The sequence below is a fragment of the Rhinoraja longicauda genome, chromosome 2 (genome assembly GCF_053455715.1).
Source record: "Rhinoraja longicauda isolate Sanriku21f chromosome 2, sRhiLon1.1, whole genome shotgun sequence".
In the NCBI taxonomy this organism is placed as follows: Eukaryota; Metazoa; Chordata; class Chondrichthyes; order Rajiformes; family Arhynchobatidae; genus Rhinoraja; species Rhinoraja longicauda.
Window position 1 is genome coordinate 100229626 of NC_135954.1, and position 27322 is coordinate 100256947.

The 27322-nt window shown below is 42.0% G+C and overlaps 1 protein-coding gene across 6 annotated transcripts in view; it reads right to left on the bottom strand.

The window, feature by feature from the left end:
* Nucleotides 1-26661, bottom strand: part of LOC144607888 (disco-interacting protein 2 homolog C) — a 515842-nt gene extending 489181 nt beyond the window's left edge. For 5 of the 6 annotated variants that reach the window (XM_078425045.1, XM_078425054.1, XM_078425024.1 and 2 more), the window contains exon 1: nt 26139-26660. In XM_078425045.1, coding sequence (XP_078281171.1) covers nt 26139-26223 — 85 coding nt within the window. In that variant the 5' untranslated portion in view covers nt 26224-26660. Of the gene's footprint in view, nt 1-26138 lie in introns of all 6 variants that reach the window. The other variant, XM_078425037.1, reaches the window with a different exon arrangement.
* Nucleotides 26662-27322: the final 661 nt, after the last annotated feature.

Here is a 27322-nt window from a genome sequence, read left to right on the forward strand (position 1 = left end):
TATGTGCAGTCATTTTCTAGTTTCTTCTGCCCAATGGGAGAGGAGAGACGAGAAGATGACCATTAACTCATTGACCTAGTCTCACTCTATTACAGATGTTTTCATGGCCCCATCTGTCCCTCTCCTCCTTTTCTGTAGCATTTGTGGTCCCAGACTAGTCCCCCACTATCACCAGCATCTTCTACCTGAGTTATGTGCCAAGCTAAAACAGCAGGGTAATTAACTCAACCGGAAATCTTCCCATCAAAATGAAACGGTGCCCTACCCAAAGCACGCTGCAGAAATCCCATCAGAGTAATGGCAACATCTGGTGGAAAACACATGTGGCAGTGAGGGCTGGAATCAGGGGGGTAGCTGACATAAAAGAACGACAGCTGATGTGGGGGGGGGGGGGGGGACAAACTAGTGGGGAAAATCACAAAGGAAGACGGAACTTACTATTCCCAACAGGACACACAGGAGGGATTGCAAGTCGAATCTGAAATTCCAATGAAACTGCTTCACCATCACATTCAGTGACAAAGAGCAGCAATAAACATCGACAATTTCCCCAGAAGAAATAAAGCAAAGTGGAATTTTTCTCTGCCACAGTCATTTGCAACTGGGCTTTAAGGACTTCTGAGTGTTCCAGACATAGCTAGGCATCTTGCAGCGTAGGCAGGTATGACTCATTAATTGTAAAAAAAGCTTCCATCCAGCAAGAAGGGAAAGAGCAATTTAAAGACAGGTAATTGTGAAGAAAGCAAAACATCAGAGGCTCCTGGAAGCTTATAATTGCCACTGTTACAATTCCCCAAAAAATAAAATAAAAATCTACGGTTCACATAACACATCGGGTCAGACAGGATCTCTGTAGAAAAGGAATAGATAATGTTTCAGATCGAGACCCTTCTTCTGAAGTGTGAAGGGTCTCGACCCAAAACGTTACCTATTCCTTCTCTCCAGAGATGCTGCCTGACCTGCTGAGTTGCTAAACCATTTTGTGTCTATCTTCGGTGTAAACCAGCATCTGCAGTTCCTTCCTGCACATATCACATGGTGTGAAAAAATAGACACGAAAACCTGGAGTAACTCAGCAGGTCACACAGCATCTGTGGAGAAAAGGAATAGGTGACTTTTGGGGTTGAGACCATTCTTCAGACTTCAGCTTTTTGTGTCAATCTACAGTGCAAACCAGGATCTCCAGTTCCTTCCTACACATAATATGACATGTTTTTGTTAAATGAGGGTTTTATTTTCTTAAAAGAGGACTCTTTTTCTAAATACTTGTTTGTAAAATCAAATTTCATGTATTTAAAGAAAACTACCAGCTATTTCCCATTGCAGAATTCCACAAGATCATAACCTGATCAGTCATTTAATGCAGGGAAATCTCAATGTAAAGACAAACGGACCAAGTTCCTTCATAAACCTGCCACATTGACAAAACTGCGTATTCCTTTGTTCAACTATAGATATCACACTCAATTTAGATCAAGATGAATTGAAACAAATACGACGATCCCCCGGGGTTAACAGCAGGAACCTTTTCAAGTGAGTTTACACGCAAAGATAAATAACCCACCTGAGAATATGTCAATCTGTTGGTCAAACTGTCCTGACACTTACATTCCCGTTTAGTCTCACACAATACATAATGGAAAAGATGGGAGCTTTAAACCCCCAAATAAAACTGATGCAATAACATCCCATTCATCCTATACCCTAGGTAAAACCAGGATTCAAATTTATTTATTCATATCCATATAAAGAGCCATTTAGCACAAAAACAGACCCCTCTGTCCAACTCTCGACCAACCAACTCGGTCCATACATGCCCCCCTAAGATGTCTCATCTAAGCTAGTCCCATTTGCCCCCCCATATTCCTAAATCTTTCCTGTCCATATACCTGTCCAAGTGTCTTTTAAATGATGTATAATACCTGCTTCAACTACTCTTCTGGCAGCTTGTTCCATACACTCACCACCCTCTGAGTGAAAATAAATAAATATATATATAATTTTTTTTTTTTAAATTAAAAATCGCCCTTCGATTATTATGAAATCTTTCCCTTCTCACCTTAAACCCATGTCCTCCAGTTCTTGATTCCCCTACCCAAAGTAAAGACTCTGCGCATTTAGCTCATCAACTCCCTTCATACACTGAGTATTAAAAGGCAAATCCTCACAATACAAATTTCTTAGACAAGAAAGATATTGGACACAGAAAATATCATTAGGTATTTTCACCCCATTTGTGCCTCACCCAACCTCCTTCCATCCAAACTCCTCTAACTCTGTCCTCTCTGCTATTATCCCTCCTGGGTATTTCATATTCAATTCCATGCATGTAGACTATTCACCCAAGCTTAATAACTATTGTAGCAACTTTCCAATTTTCACTAGCTAAAGACATTTCTCCTGAATTACTGATTTGATTTTTATGTGATAATCTTATATTAATCATACCAGCATTGCTCTTACCCAAACACACTATCAAACCCTCCATTAATTTTAAACACTTCTAATTACCTCTAGTGCCTCTCTCCCCTTTCTCTCTGTCTCCATCTCAAAAGACTAACTATACACTGATAATTACCACAAACCCACTGACTCTTACAAATGACTGAACTATACCCACCACCTCCCAACATGAACAAGACCCCTTTCTCACTGTATCTGCACTGCATCCGTTCTCAAGGCAATTCTTTCCACTTCAGGACATCTGAAATGCCCTTCTATTTCAATAAATCAGCTCAAACATCCCCTCCCACACTATCATCAAACAAGCCCTCACCATATCTCCTCTCTAGCACACAATTCCACTCTCACACCACCTCCCCCCAGACAGAAAAAGGCAGAGTTACCTTAGTCCTTGCCTTTCAGTCTCTGCATCCAACACATTAACTCTGTCATATCAGCCAACTGCAACATGATCCCAACCCAGCAGTGACATCAATGGAACAGGAAGAAAAGGCATTTAAACAGAGATCAATTAGTGGTGCCTGGATCTCAATAAGGAAGAATTAGCCAATGAAGCAAATAATTGAAAATGTAAGTTATTTCAGCAAGACCACCTTCAGTATCAATTCTTATCTGCACTGACTTGTTATTCCAGTTCAAAGTGCAACTAATTAAGTATGAGGGTCCAAAGGATTCAGTAGACTCAAAAGAAATACAGGTTGGTGTTTATAATTACACCACACACCACCATTAAATCACTTTGCAATCAGAAATCAAGGGATAGGGGGAGAAAGCAGGAACATGGTACTGATTCTGGATGATCGGCCATGATCATATTGAATGATGGTGCAGGCTCGAAGGCCAAATGGCCGACTCCTGCACCTATTTTCTATGTTTATATGTTTGCAGTGAAGGAAGAGTATTCACAATGGTAGGTGTAGAAAATGCAGCAGCCAATTTATGAGCAGCCAGCTCCCTGGAAGAGCACGGTGGCAGGAAGCAAGTAATTTGTTGTAAGTCATTTTGAGCAAAGGATTAACTTACAACTGGGACCCCTACCATATCGACCTCATGCTGCCGCCATGCCAACAGGCCATAAAGGTTAAAAGTTAAGACTCTAACATTTTTTTAAACTTCGGACTTGAAGGGTATAAGATGGCATAAATGTTGCAACTCTTGAGTACTGGCGGTCTACTATCCTACACACCTACACTTAGTATGATTGTGCCTAATGTGTAGTCGGATTGTCGCTGTATGCAAAAAAAAGGATTTCACTGGGACAATAAAGTACCATTGAACTATAGAAATCAGCTACATAACAAGAGATTGAAGTGTAAAAAACACGGGCTGATTCTTTGACATTTCAGTGACATCTGCATCATTTTGTTATATCTATATCAGGCACAAATTAGATTTATCGAAGTCCGTTTCCTCACTTGCAATTGAACTAATATTTGCTCTTGGACTTGTTGTTGCATTAATTGCCACCATCATCAGCTTACAATATGTTGTGCTGGGTCTGTGACGTTAGTTTCCCCTCCAGAATCAGACTGGGGCAACACAAATGACACAGCCACACTTTACTCTTTAACAGGCAGATAAAACAGGTCTTCTGTCATGGGAGTTTCATGCATTTTGTGTTTCATTGGCAATGAATGATGGCAATTAAAACGGGTGTTCTAGGGTCTAGTATGCCTTTATTTGAGAAGTGAGCATCACTACCAAGGTTGCATTTAATGACCTTGAAGATGGGCCTGCATTGTAGTTACAATCCACATGGTTAAAATCCCCCCCCCCCCCCCCCCCCCTGGCTCTTTATATAAGGATCGAGGTCCTTGATGAATGAAGGGGCCCTGTATTATTTGCTGAGAAATCGGTCCATGATGGTCCCTGGGCTCAGGTCGTGAAAGTCATTGATTTGGGAGTTGCTGTCATAGTAAAAAACGCAAGTTATTCATTTCAGGGCTGAAATTAAAAATAGATAATCACATAAGATTTGATATTTATTTTGTATGCAGCCATTAAGATCAATGTAGTTTTGAAATTATATTTATGTATAATGCAACAAAAAAAAAGAATAGATGCATGTGACAATACGATAGAACTTTATTTATCCCAGAAGGGAAATTGACCAATTGATCTTTGTGTGTGCGCGCACATGTGTGCACGTGTGCGTGCTTGCATGCGCATGTGAGAGAATCACATGTGGGTTGGACATTGGAGTAGCATTAGGCCCATTGAGCCTACTCCACCATTCGATCATGGCTGATCTATTTTCTCTCTCAACCCCATTCTCTTGCCTTCTCCTAGTAACCTTTGACACCCGTACTAATCAAGAACCTATCAATCTCCGCTTTGAAAATACCTAATGACTGAGCCTCCATAGCTGTCTATGGCAGTGAAATCCATAGATTGACCACCCTCTGACTAAAGAAATTCCTCCTCATCTCCATTCTAAAGGTACGCCCTTTAATTTTGAGCATGTGCCCTCGGGGTTTAGACTCTGCCATTAATGGAAACGTCATTTTCATGTCCACTCTGTCCAGCTATTTTGTTATTCTATCATGCTCTTTTCAGGCAAAGCCTTGGGATTGAGGATGACTTGCTTCTACCCTGATTTTTGTTGGTTCTGATGTGGCTTATGAGGCCAAGGCAGAAACTACAGGCACTCCCACAGAGGACCAGGTAGCGGCATAGTTATCAACCTTCCATTATGAGCTTCATTGTCGACCCAGTGCATGAATTTGAAGTTCCACATACCAGCCCAAATGCACTTTCCCCACATTGAGCAGGCATAATTATGGCCAGTGATTCCCAGGACCTCAACCTATTCAGAACATGCAAATACAAAATGGTTTCTGCAAAACACTGCTCGACTCCCGAGTTTGGGGTGACTTTGGTGCAGAAACACTGTCACCAGAAGCTGAACAGTTTCCTATTAGTTCTGAAGATTAGCTCCATAAATAGAATTAATCCACTCTATAATTTAGTTTGCCTATGACTGGAAGAATGCATTTCCACTATTAGCAACACAGTATCGGTGATGTTGGAAGAGGTAGATTTTGCTAAGTGAACGTTTTCACCTTTCCATGCCAATAGCAAAGGATGACCAACAGTAAAAGTGTGTGCCCAACAAACTCACTTGCATCAGACCCACCATGACTTCTTAGACCTACTTCGCAAAGTCCCATTAAGATTCCTGCCCTGTATGCAACTTAACTCCAGCTGAGCAAGTGATGTTGAAAGATTTACAGATATAAATGTTGGTTTTCTCACCCCTTTGTTGTCAAGTTCGTCTCCGGATAAATTGATCAATCTGGCACCAATGAAGCCAGCATATGATGGGAAATGGAAGGTTGCCGCAATAGAAATGTATCTATTTATGACATTAATGAATAGATAAATTCATCACTTCATTCACCCAGACATTAGCAAAACAATCAGCATGTTGTCCCTTAATGTTAATCAATTAGAAATGTTTAAGGCTGAACTTTGAGCAATGAAAGTTCCATTCATTCAGATATAATGATGGGATGAGAAGGGGAAAGGATTTCACTTCAAGAATTTTGTGTCTTAATCTATATACTAAAACTCTCGTTTGTTATCTTGTTTGTGACTGAACTTCAGCCAAAACGGTACATGATAGAGCGACAATTTTAGGCCCACCTTACTCACCATTGTCACTTTAGTGATAATGCAAGTAGTTTTATTGAAATCGGCGTTATATTTTTAAAGTTATTCACATTTTCAAGTTTAAAAGGAGGGGAGGTGGAGGGGAGGAGGGAGGGGGGAAGGGGGGTGTGGGGGAGAAGGGAGAGGGGAGGGGGTTGAGGAGAGTGAGGGGGGGGGGCAACAATGCAGGAGAGGTTTGGGTCCACTTTGTCTATTAATTCCTAAACAGGAACTTGAGTATACTTAAGGGAACATAATTTATCAAATTCTGTGCTAGAATATGTTCGAAACAAAACTTTGATTACAAAACAAAAAATCTAATCACACTTCCATAACTGGCAGCATAACATGGTTCAGTGCACGGTTTAAGTTGGAAGTACAAAAAAAAAAACCTTTTTTTTTCCTGGTACACATTTGAAAATCACTACAAGTACAGAGAATGGTGGGGTTAATAGTGGAGGAGGCAAAAGAACAAAAGATAGAAAATAAAAATTAATTAAAAATGCAAGTGCTGAAAATCTTAAACAAAATCAATGTATGCTGCCTGACCCACTGTACGACATGCCCTGTTTCTGTTCAAGACCCCAAAAAATGTAAGTTAAAATAAAATCCATAAGTATGAGCAGTAATAGAATTTAAATGGTATAATTTTGAAATAGATGCAGGAGGGAGAAATTTGTATTATTGCAAATCTTACAAATGTGTCATTTCAACTTGATAAAATTGTTAAAGTGCAAATAGATCTTGGCTTTATTAACAAGTGCATGCAATACAAAAACAGGGAAATTACTTTAAATCTTTACAAGTTCTCCTGATGTTGAGCATTGCATGAAATTCGCACGGATGTCAGATCTTAGAATAAATTATCAATTTGTGCCTGGAAATTGTGTTGCTCTCCTTACAACAGATAAGTTTAAATGGAGACTTGATAGCAATGTTCATGATGAAGATAGACACAAAATGCTGGAGTAACCCAGCGGGTCAGGCAGTATCTCTGGAGAAGGGTTCTAACCCGAAACATCACCTATTCCTTTTCTCCAGAGATGCTGCCTGACCTGCTGAGTTACACCAGCGTGCTGTGTCTATCTTCGGTATAAACCAACATCTGCAGTTCATTCCTACCCAGGAATGTTCATGAAATAGATAAGAAACTGTTTGGAAAGAATTGGTGAGCAGATGATGCAATTTATGGCAACTGGCAAAAGAACCAGAGTAGAAAAAAATATATGCACAGTTTATTGTTGCATATAGGCAAGCAGCAACTAAATAAGGGAGCAAATACAAAGGTGAACTGGATACAGAGTTGAAGGATGACAGAACAGTGCATGGGCAACCCAGCTCCACAAAATAATCAACATAAATCAGGCTGCCTATTCACACCCCCTCCCCCTCTACACTATCATTTGATAATCAGAATGAGAAAAATGAAACAAACATTTCACTTATATGGCACCTAGATTTCCAAAACAAATTCACAGCCAAACAATTATTTTCAATCCACTCATCATTACATTGATAAACAACAGCGTAATCTACACACACAGGTAAACCAGTTGCCCAGCACTTTCATTTCCAAAGACTCTAGCTGTTTGAATTTCAGCCTAATAATGAAACAGTCCATGTCATTCAAAGATAAGTAAGAATCTTTGAAGGTCTTAATTGTATCCACTTCTATAGCTTCCTCTGGCATCTCATTCCAGATAAGGACCACCTTCTGAGTGAAAAGGTCGCTTCTGAGGCCCCTCTTAAATCTCTCCTCTCTCACCTTAAACCTATGCCCTCTGGTTTTAGAGTCCTCTACCCGAACAAAGACTATCTAGCATCTCTATGTAACTCAAGCACCACAAATCCAGGTAACATCCTGGTCATCTCTTCTGTGCCCTTTCCAACTTAATTACGCCTTTCCTGTAGCTTGGTGAGCAGAACAGCACACAGTACTCTGAATGTGGTCTCACCAACAACCTATACAATTGCACCCTGATATCCCAACTTTTGTATTCAATACTCTTTCCAATGAAGACAGCCGTGCCAATTGCCTTCTTCATCGCCCTGTCCACTTGACTCACCATAGTAGGATTCAAAACTTAGCTGAACCATCCAAAGATATCTTCAGAACAGGTCAAGAGGTTGAGTATCCTGTAACATATGGCAATAAATGCTGGTTCTGCCAGCACCACCTACATCCCATGAAATGAATGACAAAACTTCCACCACATTTTAAAAAGGCCAAACATATCAACACTATTTAGTTATTGAATCCACTATCAGAAACATAGACCTGTAATGAAACATTAACTCCATATTCTTCTTAGGAAATATGATCTGCTAATTATTTGGATGCTAATTTCAGTTCTTGAATCTGGCAAATTAAGTTTCAATTATATTTGCAAGTTTTCATTCTTTTGAACAGTTCAGTTCATCCGTTCTTTCATGTAAACATACCTGGTTACCACCTTGAAATACTCACTGAAATATTGTTTACTGTTAAGTTTCATAGCTGGGTTTCTTTCCTTAAAATGCATTGACATCATTTGAAGATTTGTTTTATGATGGGGTAGTAATTTAACAAAACGTTCACTAGCCAAAAATGCAATTCCTGTATGACTTTTCTTTTCCATTTATTCACATGGTACCAAAGAAATTCTGAACAAGAATCCAAATGTAATATTTGAAAATAGTAACATATGAAAATAGTATGTATTAGAACAATATAGCACAAGAATCGGTCCTTCAGCCCACTATTTCCATGCCGAACATGATGCTATGAAAAAATAATCTCCTCTGCCTGCACATCGTCTATATCCCTTCACTTCCTGCGTATTCAGGTAACCATCTAAAAGCCTCTTAAATGCCAATATCAGGCCTGCCTCCACCACCATCCCTGGCAGCACTTTACAGCACCGACCATTCTGCATCAAAAACTCACCCCGCATATCTCCTTAAAATTTTATCTCTTTATGTTATTGAAAATCAGATATGAAAGTGTATTCCAGCACCAGAACGTTAGAAACAGCCAATATGAAACAGCCAATATTAAACACTCTACAACATCCTGAGAGCTCCAACATTGCACTGGCTCGTAAATAGAATTTAACTTTAAGTAAATTTACACTTCAATCATGCATTCAAAATGTACTGTTTCAAAATAAGCTATTTAGAATATAATTCTCAGAAATAAACTTCCTGGGGAGAATTCTGCAACAAAGGAGGAAATATTAGACAGTCACTTATCTCATATTAACAAGGTTTTTACCAAAGTTACATTGGTATCTTTTTTCTCCCCAAAGGGTGACTTGCTACAGACGAAAGTGGAGTCAGAAATTAAGTGGCTTGGCATAATTAGATAATAGTTTCCATTATTTATACTTTTAATAACGCACGATTAATAAAGGCTTTATTCTACAGAATTTTCATGCCTATCAGAAACATTTTCTTGATTAATACAGATCAAGACTAATCAAGTCTTGATTTGGGTCGAGATTATGGGGAGCAGGAGAATGGGGTTAGGAGGGAGAGATACATCAGCTATGATTGAATGGCAGCGTGGTCTTGATGGGCCGAATGGCCTAATTCTACTCCTATTCCTTATGACCTTATGGGCATGAGCTGGTAGAGTTGCTGCCTCACGGTGCCAGAGCCCGAGTTCAATCTTGACTCAGCGGGACGGGCAGCATCTCTGGATAGAAGGAATGGGTGATGTTTCAGGTCGAGACTCTTCTTCAGACTTCTTGAGTCTGAAGAAGGGTCTCGACCCTAAACGTCACCCATTCCTTCTATCCCAGAGATGCTGCCCATCCCGCTGAGTTACTCCAGCATTTTGTGTCTATCTTCGGTTTAAACCAACATCTGCAGTTCCTTCCTCCACATTTGGACTGAATGGGAGATGGATGTTCAGTGTGGACTCCGGGGATCAAAGATTCTGTTTGCGTACTGAATCTTTCAATAAATCATTCATTTAAAAAAATATATAGCTTGTGTATAGGTAACTACAACAGCGTGTGTTCTTTAAACTCTTTCCATTTTTTTCTAGAATTCTGCGGTTATGAACAGGGCTTGTTTCTTTAAAATTATATATAATTTTTAAGAATACCAAATTATTGAGCCCAATTCAGAGTAAATCCCCCACAAGGACAATTCCTCGCAGTTGTATTCTTAATATTGAGGAATAATTGTAAAAAGCAAAATACCCAATTTTTCTTGGGAGGAAATTCCACGCATAGTTAACTAGATTTATACAGCATTCGCCAACAAAATATACTGTTTATGCCTCCACATGAACTCGCTATTCTTCAAATCTGCACATGGTCTGTATAATCCAAAGTGAGGAAGTGTGATTAATTTGCAGAAGATTTAACAGAAGCATATTAGTCCAACTATTTTTCATATTGACATGATTAAAACTAAAGGGAAAAAATTATTCCAATTATGAATTTACGATTGTGTGAATTTCTATTGTATGAATTATGTAAATTTGTTCTTGCATTACACAAGGTCTTCTTCTAGCAATCTTTCATTCAATCCATTCTCTTTCAAGTTCAGAGAGCGGAAGTATGGGTGGGAAAAAATTATCACATAACATTGCTTTGTAACTGATCGAATGGCATTTTCGCAAAATTTAATCTCTGTGAAACACCTCATCTGAAAAACTGAGAATTGGCAAGTGAATTCGTGTGCAGAAATGATAGAGAGCAAAAGTCGTTTTTATTGAAATGTTAAAGAATGCCTGCTTTATGATTAATGACTCATAAGTCAAATCATGGAAAAATGCAGCTTTGAAACGTGTTTTCCAGAAATTAAGTTTTCATTAGCAAATTTAAAATTCACGGTGGTGCAGCGGTAGAGTTGCTGCCTTACAGCGAATGCAGCGTCGGAGACTCAGGTTCGATCCTGACTACGGGCGCCGTCTGTACGGAGTTTGTACGTTCTCCCCGTGACCTGCGTGGGTTTTCTCCGAGATCTTCGGTTTCCTCCCACACTCCAAAGACATACAGGTATGTAGGTTAATTGACTGGGTAAATGTAAAAATTGTCCCTAGTGTGTGTAGGATAGTGTTAATAGTGTTAGTGTGCGGGGATCGCTGGGCGGCGCGGACTTGGTGGGCCGAAAAGGCCTGTTTCCGCGCTGTATATATATGATATGATATGAATGCTGAGAACTATATTCTGTACTCTGTATCTTCCCCTTTGTTCTATCTATTGTACTTGAGTTTGACTTGATTGTATTTATGTATAGTATATCTGATAGCATACAATACAAAGCTTTTCACTGTACCTTGGTACGCGTGACAATAATAAACCTAAACCTACTAACTAGCTGCACTTTGAAGCTTTATTTGGGATCAAGACAGGGTCAATATTGCTTCATATTTATAGTCTGCCACAGGAGAAGTTAACCATCATTGAGCCAGAAGCAATGAAGTTGTAGTAAATTTACATCGCACTATGGTTAAGACCATTGAGCACAATTCAAGTCACCTTTATATATTTTGGATACATAGTTACAGGGAAGAATGTAAAACAAATATTTAACAGGGCTGATCTGAGAAATCCATGGTTACTGATTCAGGAATGAGTGAATCAATTGGATCGGTTTTTTTCCATGGAAAATGCTGTGACGTGACGTCGAAAGCTCCTTAAAACTTAGACAGCGTTCAACAAAAATGATGGAGTGAGCATTCCTTCTACTGAGGAAGACAAATACTAGTGGCTTGAAATTAAATCAGGGTTTCAGCAGTATCATCCGTGTTGAGAGAGTTGCTTTTTAAGAAGTTAAATGATTAGAAGGGCTGAGGCATAGAGAGCAATGTTGAGAGTTGATGGGGAAAGGCCGGAGTAGGGAATTAGCAATATTTATGGACTGACTAGCCAAATGACTTTCTTCAAAGCTGTGCAACTCTTTGCAAAAAGATTGCAAAGCTAATTGTTTGCATAAAAAACCCTATCAATCAATGGAAAGCATTCAACAGCCTGATACAGATAATGGCTCGAACATATTGTGCAATTTGTCGTTAGAAAGCAACTGCATTTGTTTCGTAGCCACTTCAGTCCAATTAGCTGTTACACTTAATTTTGTGCATTAAACAGTGATATATTAAATTGCTCAAGGCGACCACCACAAAGCAACAGCAGACTCTGTTTTACTCCATTTTATTTAGTTAGTTTACAGACCTTGCGGCTTTTGTTTGAGTGCATCTTTTCTTATACTGTCCATTTTATTGCCATCTTCAGAGTAAACAAGGTTCACTATTCACGAGTCTGAATATACACTATATATCAGTCTGAAGAAGGGTCTCGACCCGAAATGTCACCCATTCCTTCTCTCCAGAGATGCTGCCTGTCCCACTGAGTTACTTCAGCATTTTGTGTCTACCTTCACTACACGATGCCAGGACTGATTCCGTGGTTTTTGGTCGTACTCGAGTGTATGAGGAACATATAAAAGTCAAATAGAGTTGATACAGGGAATATGAAAGGTCACATATATTCAGCAGGTCAGGCAGCATCTGCAGATAGAGCACCAGAGTTAGCATTTCAAACGGATCCCCGTGGATACCGCGTGTTCCCTCTCCAGGGACACACGGGCATTGACGTAGGCCCAGCAGAGGGGCAGACTGTCGACTCGGGCAGAACCTTCAACTGCCTGCTGTCTGGACCTGCAAATTGCCATCTTGGCTAGGCCCAGGAACAAACCGACAGGGAGACCCAACCCCCCACCCCCCGGCTCCCACTCCCTCCCGACCCTCCCCCTTTTGTACCGGGTAACCAAAGATCAGGAGCGTGGGGCTAAAGTGCAGCCAAAACTTGAGAAGCAGAGCCCCTTCGGATAGTCGTACAGGGGATGCAACCTCTCGCACTTCATATACATGTGGAACACAGTCTCTTCCTCACCGCACAAGTGACAGGTGACTGACAAGTCCGTGATCCGACTTAAATATCGAATACACGCCACAGCTCTGTGCAACACTCCCCACCCTCGGTCCCCGATGGGCCCAACATCACCTTGGCAGCATCTTCATCAAAACGACTGCAGCTGCAAAAGGACAACTCAGGGATATGTAAAAAAACACTGCCTTGACAAGACTCAACCATATCCTAAAACATGAGTAAAACTAATTCAGATTTACTGTATACTATTCGCAGTATTTAGTTTTCACATCCATCCAAGAAAGTAATGACTGTGTCAATTTTCCAAATTTAGTGGCCACTTATGATAATTTGCCCAGACTTGGCATATTAATAATATATCCAAAATGAATAGAATGCAATGCAAAGAAGACACATCTCAGCTGCTCCAACGGAAGTGCATTTTTGTGTATCAAAAAAAATAAAAATAATAATCAATCTGATTGAGCACATGGAGAGTAAATGTGGAAAGGGTTCTAAATTGCCCCAGTTACATTCAATGAACTTCTTCTGAAATGCAGTGATTGCTGTGTCACAAAAGACAAAGGAGGCAATTTGCAGGCTTTGGTTTTCAGATATTCAATGCAGATGAAAGCAAATATACAATCACTGAGGATATTTTTGCCCTCTTCAGTAGCTCAAAGGGAAGCGGTAATTAGATCATTCTGTCATTTAGGAAAACCAGTAATTTGACACATTGCATTATTCGCCACATCGCCTGTGTGTACGAAACGCATACACAAACACGTAGATATTGGAGCAAGCTGTGTCACTTCAGCCACGTAAAATGCTGCATGGATTAAGGGGGAAAGGCTTGCAGTTTGGATTTGAGCCATCTCATTCGACAGTAAATATTCAGCTTCTTTTTCATTTGACCTTCGCTCCTTTAAAGGCAGATTAAGGTGCTGCCCCAGAGTTCTCTCATAACCAAATCAATCAAACAGGGTGCCCAACTGAGGCATCACATCTCAAACTGCTCTTCTGGCAAGATGCACTGATCCTGAGAAAACTGCATGCATCGTCCATGCTTTCAGGTTCATGTACATCAGCACTGCACTGAGCAGCAGGCAAATCTAAGGCAGAATCCAAACAAAAAGTATAGACTGAAAGATGATCCCTTCCACTAAATTAAAAGCTTAAGTCCCTGTCTGTTTCCACATTGGGAGATCCATGTTGGCCAATACCCCACAATTCTAGCAGATGTTGCCAGCCACTTACTCAGCAGGCCTTTCAGACACAGTGACTAATATGCATGATAAACAAGACAGCCATATGGAACACACAGCCAGATGACTTCTTCCTCCATCCCTTTAGACTCTAGAGAAACAGATCTTTAGGTCCACTGAGTCCGCGCTGACCGGTAATCCCATACACTAACACAATCCTATACACTAGGGACAATTTTACAATTTTACCAAAGCCAATTAACCTACAAACCTGTAGGTCTTGGTATTGTGGGAGGAAACCGGAGCACCCGGAGGAAATCCACACGATCACAGGGAGAACGTACCAACTCCAGGCAGACAGCACACACAGTCAGGATCAGAGACCCGGGTCTCTGGTGCTGTAAGGCAGCAGCTCTACCGCTGCGCCACTGTGCTGCCCTACCAACAAAAATAGACTGGTATGCAGATTACTTATGAGTATTCCAGTTACGAACATTATCTGGATTCATCTAGTTTGTGAACTGAAAGCACCAGTAGATTGTTTAAAAATACACTCTGGGCAATTTTGTAGGGTATGTTGGCAACTATGGCCTCCAAGGGAAATTCAATGCACTTTGCTTCAGAAAGTTTATCATAACTAATTGCTAATCCGTTAAAATTGAAAGACTGGACATCCTAGCATCAACTGAAATTAAGGAAAATCTTCACAGGAAGAAAATTTGAATAAATGAGATGGAGATGAGGAGGAATTTATTTTGTCAGAGAGAGGTGAATCTGTGGAATTCATTGCCACACATGGCTGTGGAAGCCAAGTCAGTGGATATTTTATGGCGGAGATTGATAGATTCTGGATTAGTCTGGGTGTTAGGGGCTATGGGGAGAAGGCAGCAGAAAGGGGTTGAGAGGGAAAGAGAGATCAGCCATGATTGAAAGGCGGAGTAGACTTGATGGGCCGAATGGCCTAATTCTGCTTCTAGAACTTATAATATATTCCTTTATTCGTCCCACACCGGGGAAATTTACAGTGTTACAGCAGCAAAGTGGATAGCAAGAGAGCAAGAGATCATTCATTATAAATAGAAGATACATAAATTGTCATCAGTTTTCTGTGTTCTTAGCTGTTATTGTTGACTCGTCAGCTGGGAGCAGTGCTGGTTGTGCGGTCTCACAGCAGCGGGAAGGAAGGACCTCCTATATCTCTCCTTCACGCACTTGGGGTGAAGGAGTCTGTCACTGAAGGAGCTACTCAGTGCAGTGACAGTGTCCTGCATGGGGTGGGAGTCGTTGTCCAGCAGCGATGTTAGCTTTGCCGTCATCCTCCTCTCTCCCACCACCTGCACTGAGTCGAGGGGACAACCCAGGACAGAGCTGGCCTTCCTGACCAGCTTGTCGAGTCTCTTCCCTTCCGCCGCTGAGATGCTGCTGCTCCAGCAGACCACTCCAATGAACATGAATACCACAACACAGGGACTATTTAAATTTAGTTCTGTCTTCAGTTACAACAATATGCAGGCTGCACACAGGCCAATTAGGCAGTAAGTAATTCATAATGAAGTGAATCCTTTCTCACAACTTGTCAAAGGATATCCGCGCACTACTGCAATTTATTTGTGTGTAAGTAGGTTCTTGAGGTTCCTTTAACCAGAGGCAACTTCATTTTCAGCTGTATTGCTCTGTCAATGCATCTGTTCGATGCCAGAGAACAAACTGGGTTGAATAGCAGCATGGATTTGTTTTTACTGTTTTCTATAATACCGCACAATATGACTGATAAGGTGTTAGATGCTTATTCAATGATCTCAAAATACAAACTCTAAATATGTCTGCTGAAATGTCTTTTGTTTTTGTATCTCATTAATTCGACCTCATCTATAATTCATCCAGAAAATGGCAGAGGATAAAACAAAAAAAAAATCTATATTATTGCAACCTGTAGCAGGACACTTATGCCAAACAACTCAATGTGCTTTGCTCTGGAAGAAAGTGCATCTCTATCATCATGGAGTATCCAGTCCAAGTTCTGATACAACTCACGGCTCAACCTGTCGCGGAGGGCAAGAAGAAAAGCATATGTATCTTCCAGTCATGAAACAGGGTATCTTCTTCCAAAACTCCATAATTCCAACCAAATTCATCTCCAACTCCTGGACCTAAAATTCAGTTTCCCCTCGGTAACTGTTTTTAGTTTTAGTTTAGTTTAGAGATACAGCGCGGAAACAGGCCCTTTCGGCCCACCGGGTCCGCGCCGACCAGCGATCCCCACACATTAACATTATCCTGCACCCACTAGAGACAATTTTTTAACATTTGCCCAGCCAATTAACCTACAAACCTGCACGTCTTTGGAATGTGGGAGGAAACCGAAGATCTCGGAGAAAACCCACGCAGGTCACGGGGAGAACGTACAAACTCCGTACAGACGGCGCCCGTAGTCAGGATCGAACCCGGGACTCCGGTGCTGCGTTCGCTGTAAGGCAGCAACTCTACCGCTGCGCCACCGTGACCGTCTTGATTTCCTGACACATAGACCACAATGGTGAGGATAGGCGACAACTCTGGTGCCCACGCAGGGCTGCGTTCTCATCCACTTACTATATTCCCTGTACACTCATGTCTGTGAGGCCAAGTTATGTTCTAACACCATTCACAGGTTTGCAGTTGACATTGCTGTAGTAGGCTGATAAGACGGAGTACAGGAAGGAGATAGTGAACCTAGGAGCATGGTGTCATGACAATAACCTCTCCCTCAATGTCATCAAAATGAAGGAGGAGGTCATCAGCTTCAGGAAGCAAGGTGAAGTGTGCGCGGCCCTGTCTGTATCAATGGAGCTGAGAGTTGAGGGTCGGGATCTTCAAGTTCCTAGGTGTAAATATCACCAACAATTTTTCCTGGTCCAACCACAATGACAGGGAAGCACACTTACAAGGCCACGAGAAATTGCAGAGTTGTGAATGCAGCCCAATCCATCATGCAATCCCCCACAGCTCCCCCCCTCCCCCAATATAATCAAAGACCACTCATATAAATTCTCTCCTCTCCTGCCAGGAATCCAGGATCAGTTTCTTCCCCATCGGTATCAGACACTTGAACAAATCTCCCGTATGTTTAGTTTAGTTTGGAGATACAGCGCGGAAACAGGCCCTTCGGCCCACCGATTCCACACCGACCAGCAATCCCCGCACATTAACTCTACCCTACACACAATTGGGACAATTTGCACATGCACCAAGCCAATTAACCTGCAAACCTGTATGTCTTTGGAATATGTGGGAGGAAACTGAAAGATCTCAGAGAAAACCCACGCGGTCACGGGGAGAACGTACAACTGTACAGACAGCACCCATAGTCGGGATCGAACTTGGATCTTCGGCGCTGCAAGCACTATAAAGCAGCAACCATACCGCTGCACTGTATGCTTGGGATGAATTCCTAGTCTCCCAATTTGGCTTATTGCAAACTTGTACTTTTTTAAAAATCTGCACTTTGTAGTTCTGTAGCTATAATACTATATTCTGCACTATGCTTATTTTCTCTTTTGCAATACCTGATGTACTGACAGACCCGGGTTCGTCGCTGACTACAGGTTTAGTTTAGTTTGCTTTATCATCATGTGTATCGAGGTACAGTAAAATGCTTTTTTGTTGCGTGCTATCCAGTCAACGGGAAGGCTATACATGTTTGCAATCAAGCCGACCACAGTGTACAGATACAGGATAAAGGGAATAACTTTTAATGCATGATAAACTCCAGAAAAGTCCAATTAAAGATTGTCCGAGGATCTCTTGCTGTCTATAAGTAGTTTGTATATTCTCCCTGTGAAACAAGTAGTTTGTATATTCTCCCTATATTTCTCTGCTCCCACTCTCTAAAGACGTGCAGGGCTGTAGGTTAATTGGTTTCTGTAAATTGTAAGTTATCGCTAGTGTGTGAAGGATAGTGTTAGTGTATGGGGTGATTGCTGGTCGGCACAGACTGGGTGGACCAAAGTGCCTGTTTCCACTCTAAAGTCTCTCTAAAGTCTAAAGCCTAAAGATAAACCTATGTTGACAAATATAGTTTATAATGCCAACCATTGTTCTTTCTTTAAGAATGTAGCTACTGAAACTTAGTGCACACACATCACCCATCAACTACTACATTTATTTGTAAACACAGAATACCAAATCACATTTTTTGATGATTGTAGCTCAGGGGATGTGTGGATGGGATGAGGAGGATGTGGTAATAAATCCCAGATTTGAACGTGCAAGTGTTATTGTTATAAATTTAGTTTCTAGTTCAGAGAAACAGCATGGAAGCAGACACTTCAGCCCACTGAGTCCACGCTGACCATTGTTCACCCATTCACACTAGTTCTGTTATCCCACTTTCGCACTCACTCCCTACACACTAAAGTCGATTTTACAGAGGCCAATTAACTTACAAACCCGCAAGACTTTATTATGTGGGAGGACACCAGAACACCCAGAGGAAACCAATGCGGTCATAGAAAGAACGTGCAAACGCCACACAGGCAGCATTTGAGGTCAGGATCAAACCCGGGTCTCTGGTGCTGTGAGGCAGCAGCTCCACCAGCTGTGCCACTGTGCATCAATTCATTATAGAAAATGAAACTTGGCACATACACTCGATTTTTAAAAAATAATCAGAAATATCTAGTTTTGCCAAATTATCACAATAACTGAAAGAAAATCCTGAACTGAACCAAAAATCAAAAACAAACAAAGTAAATGTCAGCTCCTACTTGCACACAATATGGTGGTCCACATTTTATATTCAATTGCTGTATTAGGAATTTGAGTAACTGCAAAACACACTGTGCAGAAAAGGTGAGCTGAAAGTTTTATCAAGTGAATGATGCTGAAGTCTGCCTGTTTCATGCCTCTTGCAATGGATTCTCTCCTTCCCCCCCCCCCCCCCCACCCCCCCCCCCCTCCACTGCATCTCATCGCCAACATCAAGAATCAAAATATTCTGCAGCTTCCTGTTTCTGCTCAGGAAATGAGGGAAACCAATTCCATGTGTTCAATTTCTCCGATGACTTTGAGAGTGATACTCCACTGATCCAGAATTAAAATTGACTACCACACAAGAAATAAAATCCTCACCGCAAATGCCGAGGCAACCTATATATCTCGCTTCCTTATCCAAGGTTTGGTCATTCAGTAAAGCAAGCTGAAAATTGGATAAGATGAAGGGAATGACGAGGAAGATCATACATACCCGTTAAAAGTATGGTTACTTTAATTTTATTTTGCACACAGGGAATAACTTATTTCTACAATCCTACAAATAGCTTAGGACAAAGTGGACAGACGACGGGTTATTTATAAATTGCCAGATTTGTGGTAATACAAAACATACCTAGTATTTGACAATATTTAAGAATGGAAACGCAGATTGCCAAAATGTAATTAGCATGTTTGTTTAGAGCTCAAAGCAGCGCAACTGAACTCAAATCAAATATATTTTTTCAGAATTTAAATTCCATCATTATTTCAAGATACTTCAAGAGACATCTTCATAAAGGTGTTGCAGAAACGTCATCACTGAAATCTAGTTAAAAACTATGGAAATTTTATTCCATTCACATAGAACTGCCATAAATCTTGATCAATCAAATCTCTGGCAAATACGCAAAGCATGAAAAGGTCAATGTGTAATAAAAAGGAGAGTCAGCCTTCTGACTAAAGTACCCTCCTTAATCTAAATGTATAGTGAGCATGCGATTACATTTCTCATCATTGGCGAGAGATCAGACATCATTTTAGCACTTACCCATCATCTGAGAAGGTGAACTTACAAACATTTCCAGCAGGCTTTTGACAATAGACAATAGACAATAGACAATAGGTGCAGGAGTAGGCCATTCAGCCCTTCGAGCCAGCACCGCCATTCAATGCGATCATGACTGATCACTCTCAATCAGTACCCCGTTCCTGCCTTCTCCCCATACCCCCTCACTCCGCTATCCTTAAGAGCTCTATCCAGCTCTCTCTTGAAAGCATCCAACGAACTGGCCTCCACTGCCTTCTGAGGCAGAGAATTCCACACCTTCACCACTCTCTGACTGAAAAAGTTCTTCCTCATCTCCGTTCTAAATGGCCTACCCCTTATTCTTAAACTGTGGCCCCTTGTTCTGGACTCCCCCAACATTGGGAACATGTTTCCTGCCTCTAATGTGTCCAATCCCCTAATTATCTTATATGTTTCAATAAGATCCCCCCCTCATCCTTCTAAATTCCAGTGTATACAAGCCCAATCGCTCCAGCCTTTCAACATACGACAGTCCCGCCATTCCGGGAATTAACCTAGTGAACCTATGCTGCACGCCCTCCATAGCAAGAATATCCTTCCTCAAATTTGTATAGAAGTAATCTAATTCCACAGGAATATATGGAATACGCAATCAAAATAAACCCTTCGCAGTATTCAGCTCCTTTCGATGTGACAAAGTGCACAGAAGCTAATTTGAAGATCCTAATTGAAGCTTTCACTGCCAACCTTTGGTTCTGACAAAAAGATGCATCCTGAGTTTAACTTCGACACCACAGTAACAGGAGCTCAGTCAGCCACAAAATGCTTGGTCTTAACAAATGGGATCTCTTTGGCCCATCACACAAGTCACACCTGTCAGCCTCTCCACAGTCCAGGCTGCAATGTGCAAAAAAAGCTCTACTTTCAAAAATGAATATACAAATTAGGAACAGGAACAGGCCAGTTTCATCCATGTCAATGAGATCGTAGGGTCATTGAGTCATTCAGGATGGAAACAGGTCCTTCGGCCCAACCTGTTCATGACAACCATGTTGGCATTCTGGGCGAGTCCCATTTGCATGCATTTGGCCCATACCCCTCTAAACCCTAGATAGACGCAAAAAGGTGGAGTAACTCAGCAGGTCAGGCAGCATCTCTGGAGAAAAGGAATAGGTGACGTTTTAGGTTGGAAACCTTCTTAAGACCCTGAAGAGTTCTGATCTGGAACGATTGAGTGTGAAGAGGGGTCTGACCTGCTGCTTTACTCCAGCAACGTGTCTATCTTCGATGTAAACCAGAATCTGCAGTTTTTTCCTACACATTCCTCTAAATCATTCCTCTCCATGTATCTGTCCAAATGTCTTCTGAAAATCATAATGGTGTCCACTTCTGTAGCATCCTCTAGCAGCTCATTCCATATACCACTAGCAATGAGTGAAAGAATTGTCCTCGTGGTCCCTATTAAATCTCATCTTAAGCTTATGCCCTTTAGCTTTAGACTCCTCTCCCCTGGGAAAATTACTTGTCCAAACCCCTCCTGATCTTATACCATTATGAGGCAGCAGCTACGTAGAGCAAGTAGGGAGAAGATGTCAATGGGTAAATCCAATCCGATGTGGGAGTCATTTAAAGACCAGATGATCAAAGTTCCGGACCGGCATGTTCCAGTAAAGAGGAAGGACATGGCAAGGGAACATTGGATGATGAGAGAGGTTGTAAATTGGGTCAAAAAGAAAACATATTTAAGGTTTAGCAAGATTAAATCAGACAGGTCCTTTGAGGAGAGGTTGAACAAACTTGGATTGTTTTCTCTGGAGTGTCAGAGGCTGCGGGGAGATCTGATACAAGTTGATAAAATTGAGAAGCATGGATAGGGGAGGCAGTCTGAAATATTTTCCAAGGGTGAAAATGTCAAGTACCGGTGCTTGATCTTTAAAGTCTCAGGGCGAAAGTTTAAAGATGTGCGGGGCAGGTTTTAAAAAAATTATACAGGGTGTCTGGAACACACTGCCAGTGGTGGTGATGGAAGCAAATATGATTGTGGCATTTAAGAGACCTTTAGATAGTCTTGTGAGTATGTAGTGAATGGAGGGATATGGTACATGTACAGGCAGAAGGAATTAATTTAATTTGACCTCAAGTTTGACAGAAACATGGTGTACCAAACTGCCTATTGCTTGCTGTACTGTTCTATGTTCTATGTATGGGCTGCTGTTCGCTTGCTAAGAAGGTAGCTCAAGTCCACTATGCTCCCACCGAGCAGAGTCCCCATGTGGACTTGCAGACAGGCAGTTCCTGAATAACAAAGTAGTGAATCTAATAATTTCACTCCCCCTGACCCTGTGAACAGCATCCAATTCAATTGAAGCGAGATTCATTCCAGGAATGTGTATTAATAACTAAAATTAAGATCTTCCTTTAGATTGATTATTGTGTGTTTATTTATAGAGAATTATTCAATATCACAGTGAAAAATAGTTCACAAAGTTTAGTTACTTGAACAATCTCACATAAATTATTGGGTTAACATAATCTTTATGCATAAATGTATTTGTTCTGAGGGGGTATGGATTTATTGATATATTTATGTCTTTCTCTTCCCTCAGGTGTTGCTTAGCAAGGTCAAGAGGGGTTATTCATACATTAACCTGAACTGCAAGCAAACAAAAATTTAAGAATGTTGCTTAATTAAATTCAAATCCCTATCCAGGATTGAACTGATTTGCATTGATTGCACTGTACTGATGAACTTTAAATTGTGACTATGTCATTGTCAAAATGAATGATCTGAACTCTTTTGTCAAGTGCGCAACTTGGCTGGGTTAATAGATTTATTCTCTCCATTAATTTCCCAAACCAAGAGTTCAGGGGAGCCCGTCATACCTGGTCACAATTAACCAGCCAGTGACCAATTGTAAAAACAGCATTGCAAATTATGAATCCCCAGAAAGCTGCGGGAAAAGAACTAGTGGTGCTGTGTTCTAACATGACATCGCTGCTTGGACATTGAGCTCCATTCCTATCTCCTCTGGTGATGGAAATGGGCGATGGTGAGTTTTGACTCTGTAACCTTGGTCAACTCTTTGGTATCTAGAACGAGTGACTGATTGACATCTGTTGCATCACGATCAAATCGCTACTCCGTTCTTTTTGTTTTTATCCGGAATCCATAAACTGCAACGACATGGGGATTTACATGGTGGCTGTAACAGACACGTGAATCAAGGTACCTGACAGACATGAAGCAACAATTTCTCAGGATAGTGCACAGCTTCGGCTAGTCCCAATATCAAGCCCTTTTTTGTAAATTTTCTTCTGCGTTTTTGTGTCAAGAGGATTCCTGGCTTTGAAAGTAATAACACCTAGCGCTGAAAGCTGTTCTATCTTCACCTTTGTCCCTGACTAAGCTGCCAAGGGTCCACTCGTTTCCTTCAGTCGCCCTCACGTTGACCATCAACTCTGTTTTTAAAAAATACCCATTTTGGCATAAACTACAGTACATCGCGTGCAATGTTGATTGCAAGCCAACCTATTGTTTTGTTCCACGCGGATGAAGAGGGTTAAATTTGCCTCAAATATGGAGTTGGTAGTAAATAACTTTAGAGTACAAAACCTGGATAGTGGAAGAAAAATCAATGTCCACTAACCGCGCAGTTGAAAGCGAAGCGACCAGAGCCACTATGGCATAAACTCCATGACTATATAGTACCCTAAATATTCTCAGTCAGTGTGGGAGACGGAGTGTGGAAGTCACATATGGGCAGTTTCAAACTGCCAGCTATTCACATTGCAGAATAGTCGTCACGAGTAACGACTTCGTGTCACGAGATTGCTGCCTTTTCTCCGCGTTTGCTATATATATCTTTTTTTAAACATTGCATTTGGTATCCGTTCACTTCCTACTTGCACGAAAATCCCAACCGTTAAGTGTTTAATTTGCCAACAGTACAAAAAAAATGGGTCGGATCCAACGGTTGTCAAAAACCTCACCGCCCATAAAAGAGTTGAGGCAAAGTGTTGCTTCCCGGTCGCTGTTTCTCCAAGTTACTGAAAGTGTCACGGTAAAAGCGCACACACACACACACACACACGTTGCAAGCACATGAGTGTAAAGTTTCCAGGGAAGATCACAACGTTACACTTTGATTTGAACGGCGCGTCGTTTAAGGTGTCAGATTTCCATTAGACAAAAAAAACCCCATCCAGTGCGTTTACACTGGTGCGGAAATTGTTAACAGCTCGGGCTGTCTTTTCCTGGGTCTTGAATGTTATAAGACACATGAAATGTAGTTGATACTACAATAGGCAATATGTGCAGGAGGAGGCCATTCGGCCCTTCGAGCCAGCACCGCCATTCAATGTGATCATGGCTGATCATTCTCAATCAGTACCCCGTTCCTGCCTTTTCCCCATACCCCCTGACTCCGCTATCCTTAAGAGCTCTATCTAGCTCTCTCTTGAATGTATTCAGAGAATTGGCCTCCACTGCCTTCTGAGGCAGAGAATTCCACAGATTCACAACTCTCTGACTGAAAAAGTTTTTCCTCATCCCAGTTCTAAATGGCCTACCCCTTATTCTTAAACTGTGGCCCCTTGTTCTGGACTCCCCCAACATTGGGAACATGTTTCCTGCCTCTAACGTGTCCAACCCCTTAATAATCTTATACGTTTCGATAAGTGGGTAAATAGAACGTTTTCTTTTTTTTTAAACTTTTCTTTTTTAAAACAAGCGCGATGTGGTCAAAAACGAGCGGCCGAGGGAGGACTGTTGGGTTAAATTTGCCTCAAATATGGAGTTGGTAGTAAATAACTTTAGAGTACAAAATCTGGATAGTGGAATTTGAATGCACGAATGACAGTCCCTGGTAACTGGCGCACGTCTTCATCAGTGCCAGTGGGAGAGAAGGCACACAAGTGGTTAAACTACAGCGGTCACCCCGCCGCTGCAAATGTGATCCTGAATCATCCACCAGGCAGAGATTCCCAGACGCCGGCTGCTGGTTTCTATTAATTCCTGATTCGGCAGATTGTACAAAGACGCCGAACGCGGTGAAATATCTAGCTCTTTCCGAAAGATGAACCCGCCTTCAGCGAGCCATCTGTGTAGCACACCGTGCACATTCAAAAGCGTCGTAGCGAGGAGGAGAAACTCGAAGTCATGAGCAGACACTGCTGGAAACCGATCTGAAGAAGGGTCTCGACCCGAAACGTCACCCATTCCTTCTCTCCAGAGATGCTGCCTGACCTGCTGAGTTACTCCAGCATTTTGTGTCTGTCTACCTTCCATTGAGAACCGAGCTCTCGGCACATTTATTTTCTCGTGGAGGGCGAAGAGAGGGAGGGGTTTCGCCCCAGTGTGTTAGTTAGGGGCCACCTTCCAACCGACTCGAGCAACACAGCAAGACCACGGACCACAAGGCGAGAAGGCCTGCCTTAGATCTTAAAATCGAAACTGCGCTCGTTATTTGCAGTGTCTTGTTGAGATTACAAGCTGGCACGCTGATTACGATGGCACTCCAATTATCCCTTCACTTCCAGCCCTTTTCATCGTGCAGGGTTGAGTAAGGGACTGTGCCATCTCCTGTTATCACAGTCAAATTATACCGTCTGCCATCAGTGCACTAGTTGGAATATATTCCTAAACTGCACATCCCTTTGTTGTACATTACACAACACACACACACACACTTGATTAACACGCCTCTCCAATCAAATGATATTTTTTTGATGCTGCGATTTTAAGTTTGGCGGATAAATTGATGCATGTTAATCGTTACACCGCATGAAAACAATCTGAAATGACGCCGCGGGTTGCATTTTTTAAAATGCCAATTTAGACCTTTTTTTTTTTTTTTAAACCAGGAGAAATCATAGCCTCGACAACAGGAAATCAGTGGGAAGAAATCTTGCTGTAAAACCGTTAGCCGGGGAACATAGCAAAGCCAAGCCCCTAGTATTATTTTTTCACCTCCTTCGCCTTCAATGAAGTGTCACAGATTCGGCTGAAAGGCAACGCGGTATCATTAATATATCGCGGAGCAACAAGAGAGGGGGAGAGAGATAATCAAAGTGAAGGTGTGGAGGATTCACAAGGCAGAATGAAGACGGGGGGGGGGGAGGGAGGGGGGCAAGGCAGCAAATGAGAGGAACCCCGTGAAGGGAGAGAAGGGGTGGGGGGAAATAAAAATCTGCTTTTACCTTCGGATAATTCCAAATCCAGCTCGGCCAGCTTGGCCCTCACCTCGAGAGGAAGAGACAGACTATCAATGCTGCGATCCGCCATTCTCCCTCTTTGTGTCCGAGTGTCGAAAAAGCCACACTTCAGCACTTTGCACCGAGGTACAGGAGATGCATGATATTATGCAGAAGGGGAGGGTGCTGGTGCTGGTAAAGGGGAGGGAGGGAGAGAGGGAGAGAGAGAGAGAGAGAGAGAGGGAGAGAGAGAGAGGGAGAGAGAGAGAGAGAGGGAGGGAGGGAGCGAGAGAGAGAGAGAGAGAGGGGTGGGTGGGAGGAGAGAATCTCCGGCACTTCACACCACGGCCATGTCTGCTCCGGGTCTGTCTTGTGTGTGTATGTGTGTGTTTGTTTGTATGTGTGTGTGTGTGTATGTGTGTGTGTGTGTTTGTATGTATGTTTGTATGTGTGTGTGTGTGTGTGTGTGTGTGTTTGTTTGTTTGTATGTGTGTGTGTGTGTGTGTGTGTGTGTGAGAGAGAGAGGGAGAGAAGGAGAGAGAGAGAGGGAGGGAGAGATGAGGAGGGAGGGAGAGAGGGGGGTGGAGGTGGTGCATGCACGCGCAAGGTAAGGCTCCCGCGCGCTCCCGGGGCCAGCGCAGCGCGCGACTGCAGGCCGGGCGCGCTCACAACGGGGGGCGCGTGCACGCGAGAGCGCGCTCCCGGGGGCCGCCACCAGAGGGGGCGAGTGAGCGCAGAGTGCGGGGCATTGAAGAGAAATTGTGCAAATCATATGTATATATATATATATATTCGCACAAGTGCACAGTGTAGCAAAAAAAAATTGCAAGATGCTGGTTTAAATCGAAGGTAGACACGAAATGCTGGAGTAACTCAGCGGGACAGGCAGCATCTCTGCAGACACTCAAAGACATTCTGGCCTCCCATCACAGTGGGGATGGGACTGGAGGAGACTCACTGTGATGGATGTTTCTTTTTTTTTGTGTGTGTTGGTTGGGGTTGTGTAATTTGCTTGTTTTATTGCTTTTATTGGTGGACTGTGGGTGACTAAATTTCGTCCAAAAAACTTGTTTTTTTGGATGACAAATAAAGATATCTTGAATATTGAGAAGGGATGGGTGACGTTCAGGGTCGAGATGCACCCATTCCTTCTCTCCAGAGATGCTGCCTGTCCCGCTGAGTTACTCCAG